Source organism: Castor canadensis, chromosome 6 (assembly GCF_047511655.1).
Source record: "Castor canadensis chromosome 6, mCasCan1.hap1v2, whole genome shotgun sequence".
Taxonomy (NCBI): Eukaryota; Metazoa; Chordata; class Mammalia; order Rodentia; family Castoridae; genus Castor; species Castor canadensis.
The window spans coordinates 97,740,799-97,756,285 of NC_133391.1; the positions used below are offsets into that span (position 1 = coordinate 97,740,799).

General features: G+C 38.5%; 1 protein-coding gene across 3 annotated transcripts in view; it reads right to left on the bottom strand.

The window, feature by feature from the left end:
- Rhobtb3 (Rho related BTB domain containing 3) overlaps positions 1-13,070 on the bottom strand; it is a 52,374-nt gene extending 39,304 nt beyond the window's left edge. For 2 of the 3 annotated variants that reach the window (XM_020187081.2, XM_074077055.1), the window contains exons 1-4: positions 12,252-13,070; positions 11,853-12,078; positions 7,014-7,200; positions 451-605 (exon numbers count right to left, since the gene is read on the bottom strand). In XM_020187081.2, coding sequence (XP_020042670.1) covers positions 451-605; positions 7,014-7,200; positions 11,853-12,078; positions 12,252-12,253 — 570 coding nt within the window. In that variant the 5' untranslated portion in view covers positions 12,254-13,070. The remainder of the gene's footprint in view (positions 1-450; positions 606-7,013; positions 7,201-11,852; positions 12,079-12,251) is intronic. The other variant, XM_074077054.1, reaches the window with a different exon arrangement.
- Positions 13,071-15,487: the final 2,417 nt, after the last annotated feature.

Consider the following 15,487-nt stretch of genomic DNA (forward strand, 5'->3'; position numbering starts at 1 on the left):
CCAACATAAGCTACTTGTATAAGCTACTGTTTGAACTATAACAAGATTAGTATGTGAAATCTTGCCAAGGCACACATAAAAGGAGGAAAAATCATTCTTCCCAACTACTGGACAGAAATAAAGAGGACTTTTAGGGCCCACTCGTTCAGGCTGTTAGTTCATTTGGCCGCATAAAGATTACTATTAATTCATGCAGGTTTGTGAAAGAAAATAGGCTTTTGATATGTACAATGAGGATCAATAAAGCATCAAATGAAAAACTCTAAATTTTCATATTAGAAAATAGAAAATGTTTCATTTGGATAGAAAAATTTTAATTTTACTCTGATTAACCTTTTCAAGGTTAAGCCTAATCATGCTTCAAAACTAAAGTTCTAGCTGATGTTCTAGAAAACAGTTAAAGAGTTCACCTGACAAATGGCTTTATATGTAACAGGAATTTCCTCTTACCACTCCTCCAAAATATTTTCCTATGTAGAAGTCATCAAGGCTGTGTAGTTCAAGATAGGTGGCTCCCAGTTCTTTCGCAAGTTGGATTCCTTCTGTCGTACTAACACAGCTCCCCCTGTCTGAGGTACATAGTGGGCATGTACAAGGTAATTCTTCTGAGAAAATGAATTTGGGAAACAAAGAGTTTTGAAATTAAACAGGAAAAAATGTACACAGGCAATATGAACATTAAACAATGAATTAAGATCTCATATCGGAATCATTATCCTCTAGACTCTGAACAAAAAGTATCAATGTGAGTAGAAAACCCTGAAGATAACAAGCATTAAGTGCAAGGAGAATAAATGTAATTTTAGAAATTTTTAAATATTTTAGAAAATTTAGAAAACAGAAGAATGTAAAAATAGGCAAGTGGGTACTACCAAAGCTAACCAGACGGTAACATCAGACCTGCTGCTTTTTACACAATCTTGACAACCTGAATGTCAGTATTTCTAGGCCAACAGAAAAGAATTCAAATTTAACAACTCGATTCCCCATAGAAACCATGAAAAATGACAGGCTGAATTTTCTTTGTAATAAACTTTAAGTATATAACTATATTCACCAAGTTTGAATAAGCCTTTTAATTTTATTTTAAGAGAACCCTCAATTTAATCTCATTTTCAAGGCTGTAGGCTATTGCTCTTTGTAAATTTCCTAAGAAGTATATTCTTATTAATGCAGGTATTTCAATCACTTAACTCCAAAGCATTCAACTTCAGAGACCAAATTCAATCACGTTTTATATTTTTCTTTAATATTAAAAATTGAAGGAATGAAAAGTATTTTTTTCCTTTGGAGGAAACTATTGTTCAGAGTGGTTATGTGACATGCTCAAGTCTGCTTGTGAGTTAGAGATAGAGGAACAATAATGAAACTGTTACTTGCTCCACCTGATAAGTAAAAGTGACTCAAAGTATAGAATAAAACTTTATTTTGAGTAAAAAAATTACTGATTCCAAAGAGACGGTGATTTAAAAATTATGCTTGGCTTCTTTAATTATGCCATCAATCCTAATCTGAGGTTTTGCTTTTACCTTTTCCAGCATTACATTAGGTTTGGAGCAAAGTTTTCATGCAGAATTTAGTCTATCTTGTGAAATAACACAAGCTATTTCTCCTTCTTTACAAAGCCTTCATAAACAGTGTCTTTGATTTTTTGAAGACAGAGGTCTTCTTATGTCTACAGAGATCTCCTTATGTTGAAGGAATGGAGTGTGTAGGCAGATCATCTTATTAAATTTTATTTCTAGACAAAAACTAAGCCAAATCAGTAGTTTTTAAAGTGAAAAATGAAGTGAACATGATGGAGAGTAATTTTAATAAACAATTGTGACCTGAAGAAAAAGTACAACTAATTTTAGGCTTACGCCAGCTAAGTAGGGTTTTCCATTGTGAGTCCATTTCTTTATGGCACTAAAGACATTTCTTTTTGTTCACGCACCAACAAGGAAAAATGTCTAGTCATTGCACACAATATGATGTGGTAATTAGTTGTCACTTACCTGAATTCTAAAATATTATTTCTTCAAACCTTCATAGGCTTTTGTTCCTAATTAGTCATTTTGAACCATTCCCACATTCTTTCACATCAACCAGTTGTACAAGATTCTAAGTAAAGGTCTGACTGAGGTAGTTTTAGAAGGAGAACCAATAAAACATTTCTAGATTGAATTTATATTAAGCATTTTATCAGAAACAATCAGAGGACCCAAAATAACTTTAAATTGTACTTCCTCATGGTTATATTGGCTCTGGAAATCACAGGGCTATACTTCTACCTAACACTGTAGTCTTTTTTCCTTACATACTATCCTTCTTTCGGTGGGCCTAGGGTTTGAACTCGGGGCCTCACACTTGCTAGGTAGGTGCTCTACCACTTGAGACACAGCTCAAGCCCTACATACTATCTTTTAAGATGCTACCATAAATGTCTACTTTTTAAAAAAGCAAACACAGTGTAATTCTGGCATTCAAATGAAGAGCATCTCTTTCAAAGTAGTGGCTTTGGGAATTTAAAGGGTGATTCTTACAATGTTGTCATTGTTTGAAAGTTTTAGAAATTCGTTTAAAAAATTCTAGCACAGCAACATACCAAGTTGTATCAGACTTTCAAAAATAACTGAAAGATAGGATACCCGTTTTCAGGAGTTCAAGGCAATGAATGCATCTTAGGCACACTAAAAAATCATCTTTTAATGATAGATTTACTATTTAGTAAAAGCCAAAAATTTACTCAGAGCCAACTATGATGAAGACATTCACATAGTCAAGCTTGCCAAGAACGTGTGCTGGGAGTGGCGGCACACCAATAATCCCACACATACACACACACACATGCACACAAAAGAAAAAGGCAAGACTATTTACTGGACAAGTTCTACAAAAGGTTCCGAGAATTACCAGGAGACCACCCAGCTCAGTTTCATGTATTACAAGGAAAGTGTGCAGGAGGAGTAGGTGGACAGCAATAAAGGTCCTTGAGTTGAATAACCAGATTTAGCTCTGTAACTACCTTTAATCACATCTTGTATGGTAAATTAATTTCATCTTGTTAGTGAAATTGATTCTTTTCACTTAGATTATTCAGAAAACCTTTCATTCACTCACTAAACACGTATATATCGAACACCTACCACACATCAAACAATAGGCATAGAAAGATAGAAAGATAGAAAAGACTCATAGTCAACTGAGCCGAGATAGGCATGACTGCAAACATGTGTAACATAATATAATAAGTACTAAAATAAAGGTATACATAGTTACCATGGGAACAGAGGAGAAGAAATTAACTGCCTGTAGGGATTATGGAAGACTTCACAGAAAAGGTAATGGCTTACAGGGTAAATATGAATTTGCTATGCAGATATGATAGAGGATGTATAGTGGAGCACTCCAATCGTGGGGTATAGCACCCACATAGAGACCTGGACGTTAGAAAAGCAGGGAGATATAGATGTATACCTCCCTGGCTCTATCCATTGAAAGGATCAGGTGCAACGACACCTATAGAAATGAGTGCCCTAGAGACCAGATGGGGTTTCTAAATACCACTCCTCACTAAAAGGAACCACAGCTCCCTGAGAAAAGGTGGATTCCAGAGCTGAGATGGGCAAAGTCTAAGGAGAGCTTTGAATACCTTGTGCTGAAAAATAAGGGTGGGCTTAGCAATTGAGTGGAGCTAGCCTGAAAAAGTACTCAGTAGCCAAACATGAGGTAATGTGATTATGTGAGAGAATAATCAAGAAAATAGATAATAAAGTGTTGAGTTTAAAAAATGTATGTATGAATCATAATGACTCTACAAGAAAGGTATGGGAGCAGAGTGAAAGGAAAGCTGTTTACAGAAAACCAACTAAAGCATAGAAGGAGTGATAGAAAAATTACTATTTTGCAAGCACATTTTATTAAACTGAAGGAATTATACAAAATAATGAGTCCAAATTCTTTTAAAATCTCAGTGGTATGAAAGACACCCCTTCCCCTAAAAGCCCACTGGGGAACTATTCTGTATTAACAGACTAAAGACCTGACAAATAAATAAATACAATGTGCAATTTACATCCTGGGTTGGGAAAAAAACGCAGCTGTAAATAAATCACATTACTGGAATAATTTGGAAAATGTTTAAAGCAGTAGCACAGTAGATAATAGTATGTTAAATTTCTTGAGTCATGATTGTTTTATGGTTAAGAAAAGAATGGCCTATTCTTAGGATGATGAATCCTGAAGCAATTAGGAGGGAGGAAATCCTGTAATGTTTACCATTTAGACTCAAATGGTTCAGACAAAAGAGTGTGTGTGTGCACACACACACTCCCACATGCATTTGTGAATTCTGGGGCTCAATGTCTTATGTTTGTCAACTTTCTTAGGTATGAATTTTGCAAACTATAAGTGAAGAAGGATGTTCCTAAATAATTCAAAGTATTAGTGTTGTAATGATCTGACTTGTATTGATAATTATTCTGAGAAAAATTATTTCAGTAAATGGCAAACTGAGGAAGTCAGAGGCCAATTTGCCATGAAGCTGGTGAAGCTTAAGCTTCAATACCCTTTTCTTACAGTGTTCTTCTAAAGTCCTAGGGGAACCTAAACACTATATTCTTTCATATGGTCATATTCTTCTGTAAAATTTGCAAAATAATTTTGTATTTTTTATTTTGTATATTTTGTATTTGACTAAGATCACTGTCTCTTTCTATTCTAACTTAATTTACCTTGTACCTGGCAGTAACCATGGCATTTTCAAGATACTACTAAGGGGAATTTTAGCCTTAGATATAGACAGCTATTACTTGTAGTTTGCAATACTTCCTCATACAGGTCAAGTGTTTGATAACTATCCGAGTATAGGAATGACTTTTAGCAATGTTTCTGGCATCTGCACTGCAGACTTACTGGGCAACAAACACTAGAATGCTGAGCTAAAATGTGAGTACAATATGAACTCTTGTGCCTGGGGCTGGAAAGATGTAGGGAGTAAAGAAACTGAAAGAAAAACAGATTGTCTTTCTCTTTTCTCTATAGAAAATATCACAAAGTGATTCATATGATGAGATGATCAAAGACTTCATAGCCCAAAAGGTATAAGAAAATGCGAATAAGTGTCACACTGTTAAATAGAAACATCTTTTAAACATTTGTGGGATTTGACAGTTTTTTTAGATTTATAATTTGTTGTGCTTTCCTTGCTCATTATGAAAATTTAGTTTTCTATGTGTATGTATCTGCAATTATTTTTCCCCTCACAAAGAACCTTTAAAATTGTTGACTTTTGCCCTACAAAAATCTGCAACTTACTGTTTTAGGAAACCAGACTGACTGCCAATATGAAAGATGGTTAAATGACAACAATTTGAAATCCAATGGACACAAGAAGAATGCAGTGAGCTTAACATTTATTTTAAATGAAACATCAAAAGAGCTTCTTAATTAACTGAAGTGGGAGTTGAGAGACAAAGGTGGGTCTAGCAAGGTCCTCCTCTGCGTGAATGGAGAGGTTGTGCATCATTCACTGAGCATGAATTCTGTAGATGGAAGATGCTACCTGCAAGGTTGGGAGAGAGACTGGGGCCACAGAAGCAGACTGGACAATCACCATAAGAAGCCACAGCAAGCCTGGGAAACAACTCCACAATGTGCTGGTGCTTTGAGGGAGGGTAGTGAGGGGACCAGAAAAGAAGACAGAGAATTAGAAGAACCAGGAAAGAGAGGGCACTTTATTAAGTAGAGTGAGAGGTATGTTTGAATAATTTCAAAGACAAAATTGTCACTAAAGTGTATTAAACCTGGCAAATACAGATATAACTGGTAACCCTGAGTGAGAACTTAAGTGTAAATGTGAAAGTTGAAGTGAGATTATAGTAGGTTGAAGTATGAAGGGGAAGTAGACTTAGGAAAACTCTTGAAGAATCATGACCAGAAAAAACAAAAAAGATAGGGAAGTCATGAGGATGTGTTAAGCTTGCTTTATTTGTATCTACTAATACTAAACATATACCTACCCTATGACCCAACAATTCCACTCCTAGGAAGAACCTAAGTATCATTAAAGGGAGAAGGGATACATAAATTATAGCATATTCATACAATAGAATTATAGAAAGCAATAAAAAGAGCAAACTACACATAAGCACTATTATGATATAATTGCATTTGTATGAAGGTCAAGAATAAGTAAGACGAATCTATGATGTTAGAAGTCAAGAGTAGCAGTTACCTCTGGGGAAAAGTGTTATTACCTGGAAAAAAGGCCTAAGGGAGCCTTCTGAAGTGCTGCAAATGTTCTATACTTTTATCTGTGTAACAGGTGCATAGAATGTATGCACAGGCAAAAATGCATTAGGCTGTACTTAAGATTAGCAAAGTTTATTATGTCCCTTCCTTTCCTATACCTTAATAAAAGAGTTAGAACAAAATTAGCAAAATTTTAAAGACAGCTTTACTAAGAATATACTGTTAAGAATATCTATGAAATATAACCAAATCAAAGTGAGAGTTGGCCCTTACATATGTGACATTAATATACATAGCACCAGTGGCTGGAGCTGCCTCACTCAATGAACCCATCAGCCATGGAACGAACACTCCTTTCCTCAGATAGCACTGTTGGTGTTTTCAACTCATGTGTGTTACTGGCCTAAAAACCATTCTACACTCAGATCTTTCTGTAAATAATCTATCCTTTCCAGTTCAGTAGACCTTTAGATTGTCAAAAAGGTATCTCTAGGGTTCAACCTCAGCCTAGTATCTTTCATAAGTCAAAAGAACACAACTACTGACTTCTTTCACCACTGTAGAAGGGAAGTTTAAAAGACAGATTTTCACCCATGAGAATCACAGCCAAGTTCTGTGATCCTCTCCTTTGATGTGTTATGATAGGGTCAAATGAAGAGGTAACAGCTGGTATTTGAATCCACAGTCATTTGGGATATTAATCATTAATAAATTTGGCTTTATTTAAGTTTAATATGGTTCCTTCATGTTCATTATAAAAAAAAAACATAAGTACTTACCATTTTGTCTTGTACCAACAGCAGCAATGATTACTGGAACTGAATTTAATGCTCTTTTTATCACTGGAATATAATTATCCTTTACTTCATGGAATGAAAACTTGTCATTTACATTGTATTTGATCACGATGATGTCAGCACCTCCAATTAGGTTTCGAGAGGTGTACCAATCACTGTCAAAAATGTCCTAAACCAAAAGGTAAACAGCAACCTTTAGTTTAACTTATTTTCAAATACCATAAAATAAATTATAACATATTAGTTTAAATACTTTGCTGTTATTTTAATTTTTTGGAGTTCAAGTAAATTTACTTTAAGATAGGTAACTACATATAAATTTTAAATATCTGATGCTGGCCAATTCTATCTTTTTTTATTGATTTAATCTAACAACTATGTTCTGGCTAAATAAGACATTTACAGAATTCTTTAAAGTTTGATGAAATAAGCAATCTCTTTCAATTACTGTACTTAAATAAGAAGCACTTTACTTTTAAAATTGTGCTGGTGTTTGATCACCTAATACTTTCAAAAACATAATATAGCATTCAATACAAGAACATAGCATGAAAAATGAAGCTTCAAGGGACTATCTGTAACCCAGTTATACACTGCAGGAGTTTCCAGTGCTTGCAATTGCAATACATTGTGAATTTTGTGGTGTTCCATATATTTTACTCATACTTGAAAAAAATCACACATACTTTTCAAGTTTGTACTGTACATGCATAGGGTATAGTGGGGAAAGAATACCTTTATAAAACATACTGTGTATTACAAGGTATTAACATGAGAAGGAATACATTTGCCGTTTATGTATTTTGCCCCTATATTAAAAATTTAGGATAAGCCTTTCTAGTTCTGAAATCTTCACTTGTGTACTATAGTTAGTAATATTTATATTTAGACTTGGGGCCATAAGTAATTTATTATGGTATTTACTTCTTAAAAAATTTAGTGCTTTGGTAGTTTAAAAATAATTTTTGAAGTTTTTATGCATATAGTAATATACAGCAATTATCTTGGGCTGGTGGAGTGGCTTAAGTGGGAGAGGGCCTGCTTTGTAAGCACAAGACCCTGAGTTCAATCCCCAGTGCAGCCACAAGAAAGGAAAGAAATTATCTTTATGTATCTCAATTCCATTGCCAAATATACACAAGTAGCCTTCTTCTCATATTCTAGGTAACTATTAATCATTATTTGTCTTTTTATGCAGCCTTTGGTATACATTTCTAGAATGTAATAAAGCAAGAATAAGGAAATAAGACAGCTAGATGTGGCTAATTGGTCTAAAAACTATTGGGCTATGAAAGTTTGCACTTGAAATATGAGTCCAAGACAGGATTGATAATGTTTTAACCAACCAACCACGATCTATGTGACAGAGCTTTTATCCTCTGATGGAAAATTCTCATGGTGTGTAATACAACAAAGCTCTTTTGCAGAGAGAGTGTCTTCTGAGTGGTGCCTCCTCATTTTTTATACCTCCTCATCTGCCCATTTCTCAACAAGCACACTCTGAGTAAGGAGAATTGCACAATTTTTAGCATGAATACACTATTGAAAGTGTAACAGGGAGAGCATTTTAAAGGAATTAAAAAAAAAGGCAAACTGAATTATTGCCACCAAATGGCAAAGGACTAAACTGGGTAGAAAGACTATGGGGTGAGTGGAGAGAAGGGGTGTGGGATACAGGCCAAGAAAAAGTGCACAGTTCCCAGAAGAAATCTACACGAATTTCCAAACCCCAAACCATAAAAGGGCATTGGTGACTCACACCTATAACCCTAGCTACCCGGAAGGCAGAGATCAGGCGGACTGCAGTTCAAAGCCAGCCAGGGGAAAGAAATAGTTTGAGAGATCCTACCTCAAAAATACCCAACAAAAAAAAGGGCTGGCAGAGTGGCTCAAGTGGTAGAGTGCCTGCCTAGCAAGCATGAGGCCCTGAGTTCAAACCCAGGACCACCAGAAAAAACAAAAACAAAACCCCAAAACAAACAGAAAACCCAGTCACTTGCAACTGTATCTGCTACAGCATTCAAGTTCAAAGTATACAAGTACAACAGAGTACATAACAAAAAAGGGGGGGCAAAGTCAGATAAATGGAGCTCAAACCTGACTATAGGTGGGACCATTACTAAGCAGCCATTAATTCTAGGAGAATAAGTCAAAAGTACTTGCTTCCCACATTCCAAATAGTTCAGAATTCCAGAGTTATTGGAGAGGTGTATGGGAAAGGGGGAAGTTTAAGGAAAATGTAATGGGGAAAAAATTGATTTGGACATCATTAACTCGGTGGTATGGAGGATACAGGCTGTAAATACTTCTTAAAATCTGCACAAGAACACTGTGAATATCTTACCTCACTGCTTTTTATAAAATATTTTTGATAGCCAGGAAAAGATCTAGAAATGTGAAGTGAACTAATAATGTGACTGCACAAAAAAGGGTAGATGAAAGAGACACACTAAATAATGAGCTAATGAATTTGAGGCACTTTCTTAAAAAGTGCCAAGTACATAGAAGGCAAGGAGCTGGAATAAGGCTAAGAAGGATCTACAGAAAATAACTTGGGAAGAAAATACAAGTATCTAATTCCAACTCCGGGGAAGCAACAACATATTTCTTCTCAAGCTATGTCAAAGAGAAAATGCTCCACTGGTTTCTAGAATTGAGAAGGAAATCAAATTCTCCCACCCCTTGTAAATCAGTTCCAGGATTTCCTCTAGGGGGTTATGCAACACGGAGCTTGGAGACACTTTTGGAGAATGTTTTAAAGTTTTAAAAAAATCTGAATTTCTACAGTGATCGTTTCTACTTGATTGTAGGGCTATAAATACAGCATCTACTAAGTACTGACAACAGTACTGTATTAGTATATTCTAACTGGCATGTGGGAAAACTTTCCCTTTGTGTAGTACAAGTGACACATGACTATACTAAAGTTACAATGAACACTTAATTGTAGTAGCTACCACTTTTGAAGCACCTACTCCATGCCAGCCTCTACACTTACAGCCATGCAAGTACTATCTCATTTATATCTCAGTGCAGCTCCAGGAGGCAAAGATTATTATGACTACTCTATAGACAGGAAAATAAGGCTGAGAGAAGGTGAAAGATTTACTAAAGACACAGAGGCACTAAATGGCAAGGCAATGATTTGAAATCAGTTCCTTTTGTTACCAAAACCTGTGTTGTCTGCTCTGCTGTATTTGATATTGTGATCCAGTACATAAATCAACACGATTAGTTAACACAGCGATTAATACACTCAACTTTACTGTCTCTCTCTCTGATGGCTTTCCCTGCAATCCAGAAAAGAAAAACACCTAGAAATGTACTGTGCTACGTCTGAGACTCCTTATAACCTAGAAAATTGTACCTGGTTACAAACTTGGTGCCACTAGGGTCCAACCATACAAAAAGTAACTAGCACAATAAATCATAACCATCAGTCATAGCAAAAATCCAGACTATGAAGGCATACTCTACCCATTTGGAAGATTTCATTATACTATACACAATACACAGGATCACAAGCATTTATCTTTGCTAAATTAACAACATAAACAGGAAAGGGTTAAAGGCTCAAATTAAAAACAGGAAAACCAATCTTAACATTTGGCTGATTTTATTTTGTCTGCATTATTTACTCTATTCACTAAACATTAGCTCAACAGTGTGTTGAACAAGTAAGTTTGTAAGCAATAATATCTTTGATAATGAAAATGCCAAAAGTAAAACTGCTTCATTTGCTTGCAGAGAGTCCAGCTGGTAAGTTCTCCATGGATGCTTCTTTTGAACAGCATCCTTTATGCTGAAAAGCCTTCTTTTAGTTTATTTTAGCACATTAACATAACTCTCTTTGAACTGAAAATTTATCTGGGCAAGTAGTCTTTTCTTTCCATAATATGGAAATTTGCATAAGAAATTTTTCCTATGTATATTCTACACATTTCTTTAGAAAGGTGTGCTATTTCCCTATAGCTCTCATTCAGTTTTGAAAAACTGCTGTTTAAGGTAAAATCTCACATAATGATAATTTATGTTTTTTTAGACACTAAGGTTTCTTTTATAAAATGTGATCTTTACCTGAAATGTGTATAACTCCATTTCCAAAGATTACACGAAAACATCTGAAATGTTATTGAGTACTGAAAATATTTATGTCAAGGAGCAGATTCCTTTGTCCTTTTATCAAACAGTCAAGAATCAGGCTGAGATTTATCTACTTCATTATCATTTTTTCAACTATCACAAATCTTAAGTTTTTTTTCCAAATTCCAGCCAATATTCGTATTTCTGATTTATGAATCACTAAAAATAAACAGCCAATATCTGCATAGTATTAAAATTAAAACACTACTTAAAAATTTGCAGATGTTAACAGTATTCTAAATGAACTATTTAAAATTGTCAGTCTCTGTCTTTTCTCCTCCTTTCCATACTATTTCTGAACTGTCCCAGGGAAAAGTATTTTTGCCAGTGTTGAGCTGTAAGAGGGCTGTATTTATAGAACACTAATAAGACCCTATTCCCCACAGGATAGGCATGAAAACACACCGCTCTTTGCTAGTGGAACTTAGTGACCCCCGTCCCTTTAGGGGCACAATCAATTGTCAGCTGTCTACCAAGGGACAAACCACCTTCCCACCGGGGCTTTTTACCTTACAGGAGTGTTCTCTGACTGGGCTGTCCCTCCACCAGGCCCATTGAAACAAAGGACCAGATTTCAAAAACCAAAAGTTTGAAGACTACCCAGGTAATGAGGCCAAGCCACATTTATGGAAGGGGGGGAAGGGAAAAAAAAAAAAAAAGGCAAGCAAATGCCCTCACCCAGACGGGACAGTCATGAACCACGAGCTTGACGTTCCCAAAAGCGCTGGCCTGGTACTCGGTGAACACCGGACGGGCCACCGTGCTGGTCGCGTTCAGCAACAAGCTGCTTTCGTCCCCGGAGACCAGCGGGCTTCTCCCCAGGTAAGTGCGGATGAGCCCCGACGGCCGATTGTCCTGGTGGAAAGCGTCCCCCTCGTTCCCCAGCGCCACGATGTGAATGGACCTGCAGGGACAGAAGGGGCCGAAAGGAGAGAGGACAGCGGTCAGCGCCCCATCACTTTCCTGGGCACAGGAAGAGCGAGGGGCCGAGGGCCCCCGCGGCGCGAGGGTGGGCGCAGCGCAGCGCACCGCACGCGTCCGGGTAGAGACAATGGCAGGACGGCGAGGCGTACGTACATGATCTCAAATCCAAGGGCAGGGCGGCGACTGGGAGAAAACCAGCTCCTCACGGCCTCTCGGGGCCCGGCGGCGGCGTGTTTACCCGCAATTTGCTCATCCCCGGCCGCGTCCCCCTCGCGCGCCTCCACCGCGGCGCGGCCGACGCAGAGCCGGGCCGCGCGAGCCAGAGAGCGAGCCGGGGCCGGGGCCGAGCGAGCTGGGGACCGGGGGCACACTGCCAGCCGCTCAGGAAGTGCGGGGGGACATCGTGGGCGGCCGCAGGGAGTAGCCAGGCGCGGGGCAGGTCTGCAGCCCCGAGTGGATTCAGCTGACCACAGTCCCTTCTCCGCCGCGCCTCCCTGGCGGGGCAACTGTCGCCTCCTGCGGCTGCTCCTGCCCCTCCTCCTCCCCCTCCTCCCCCCCCTCCTCCTCCTGGCAAAGTGGGGGGGAAAAAAATAAATAAATAAAAGCTGGGGCCTCCGCCCCCTCGGCCAGCCCGGCCGGACACGTGCGGGCCCTGGGAATCCGGCAGGCGCGGGGGACGCGCTCCCAGCCGAGGCCCTGGGTCCGGATGGCTGCGGCCGATACAAAGGCTCGGCCGGCGCGGGGCGCCGCGGAACATAAATTAATAAATACAGCGCCTGGGCCCCAGAGCTCCGGCCGCCAATCCGCCTGCAGCAAGTTTGTTCAACTCCGAAGGCTGTAACCCGAGCCAGGAGAAGGGGTGGGGACTGGAAAAGGTTAGCGAAGCCACGGATTCCAGCCCCAGTGCTGCTTCGGGAACCCAGTCTCCCCCCTCTCCCCCACACCTCCCGCTTTGGCCTTGAGCAAAAGTGTTTTTACCACGTCTGCCGTTTTGTCATTTGTCAACATGCGCTGCAGCTGTTTTCTAAAATCATACTTGTGAGGGGGAAAAAAAAATAAAGGCAACATTCATGCTCCTGCAGAAAAGGTTCTTTGTTCACATCCCAATTAATTTGCTAATATCGCTTTTGGGGGTTTATTTACTATTTCAAGCTATATTTGGCATATTGTACTAAAAATCTGCAACATTTTAAATGCTTGGATTTTTAGTGTGATCAGTTTTTGTTTTTTAAAGGAAATGGTGCTAGTTTACTTGGAGATTTTTCAATACACATGGCTACATATTTAATAATAGCTCACAGACCAACTGAAACAATAACGATCATGTTAATGGAAGGATACTTTGGATTCTTTGATGATGACACACTGAAGTAAAGGTTGTGGATGTCCCTCAAGGGCCTCAAACTATCTTGTGCCTATCATGGGATGAAGGGAATGACTGCTAATCCCAAGACAGGCCAGAGGTTACGCTGGGACTCCTCCATAAACGTTAAACTCTTACACACCCTGCTTTAAAGAGTTCTTGTTTCTCCTTTATTTATTTTGCCCTACTGTAAAGTTGGGCTGTCTCTTTTCTCAACAGACCTGTTTTGAGTGCTTTGTGTTTTGAGCACAGGAGGTGCTTGGGGGCGCCCTAAGAAGACTAAGAGACCTTGGAAATGTCAACATCTTTTTATTATGGGCCCTTATTACTCCGTTGAAAAGAGTAGAATAGGAAGCATTCTCTATATGATCATTGACCCCCACCACCCTTTTTTTTTTCCCTTGAGATGGGCTTTCTCTATGGTGCCCAGGCTGGATGCTCCCACCTCAGCCTTCAAATAGCTGGGACTACAGGTGCTCACCATCACACTGTGCTCAATGAACTATTAACCTTTAAAAATGAAGGAAATCCTATCATATCCTATAACATAGATGATCCTTACAGACATAGTGCTAAGTGAAATAAGCCAGTCACAAAAACACAAGCTGTATGTCATTCTGTGTCTATGAGGAATTTAAAGTGGTCAAGCTCTTAGAAACAGAAAGCAGAACAGTGTTTACCAGTGGCCGGGAAAAGGGAAAAAGGGGAGTTGTTTAGAGGCATAGACTTTCAGTTTTGCAAGATGAAAAGGTTATAGAGATTTATTGCGCAACTAATTACATATAGTTAACACTACTGTACTAAACACTAAAACATGGTTAAGATAGCAAATTTTATGTGTGTGTTTTTACTACAATACCAGACATACAAGAACAAACAAAAGGACACCAGAGCTGTGACAACTGGAAAGTGGCAGGAAGGGAGAAAGCATTCATTTTTTTCCCCCTCATTTATTAAGTATGTATGATCCAGGCCTGTGCTGTGTAGGCATGGAAGATACTAGGATACACAAGACTTTGTCCTTGCCATGAAGAAACTGAGTCTACTAACAGTCACTAGATTGTGAACATAAACACCCCCATCTATTTGCAAATATTCTGGTTCCTTAATAATTATGGTATAAGCTCATGCATTCAATAAAAGAAAAACATTCAGTGAGTGCTTAGAAAAGATCAGTGCTCTGTGTCACCAGAGAGAAGTTCATAGAGGAAGTAAACATTGCCGTAGGTCTAAAAGATGAGGAAGAGTTTGCTAGGTTTGGAGGAAGAGGAGGTTGGAAGGGAAGGCATATTAAAAATAAAACATCATGCAAATCACATGCAAAGGTGGGGACATGCATGATCATCACCTGCTGAAGGAGAAACAGGTAAATTTAGTGCTGTTGTGCAAGTTCCTCTGTTAAGGCAGGCAGAAAAAAGTGGTGGAGGTCCCCCAACTGATTTCCACTGAGGTCAGACCTGGTGGTACTCAAGACACAGGTTGGGAATCCTGGTCTAGACCTTCTTAATCCCATATAGACAAAACCTGGCTAGATGCTGACCAAACCCATTTTCTCTTCCAAGATATGTACATTTTCTAAATGTTTTGTGTATAGGTAGGGCCATGTGAGTTCTCACAAATGAAATGTGATCCCACTGAGTAAAGAGAAGCTGTTCTCCACTTTTATCCTTCCATCCACCAACCAGATAAAGGTAGGTCAACCTTAAAATCATGTGTTTGAAGACATTGGCACTGCAGTGTGGAATCAGTCAGTGAATGACCAGTTACCGCACAACCTCCTCACAGCATGCATCCTACTGTGATATGAGAGAACTACATCTTCACTGAGTTAAGCCAGACATTTTGAGGTCGGTTATTACAGCAACTAGTGTTACTTATCTTGGCTAATACAATATCATAGATGGTCCATTTCCTAACATGGTAAAGATACTTTTCAAAATTATCTTAAGATCACTTTTTAGTAGTTATTTTCTTTTCATTGTAAATTTTTATTTGGTTTATTTATTTATAGTTTCCCTTATTAATG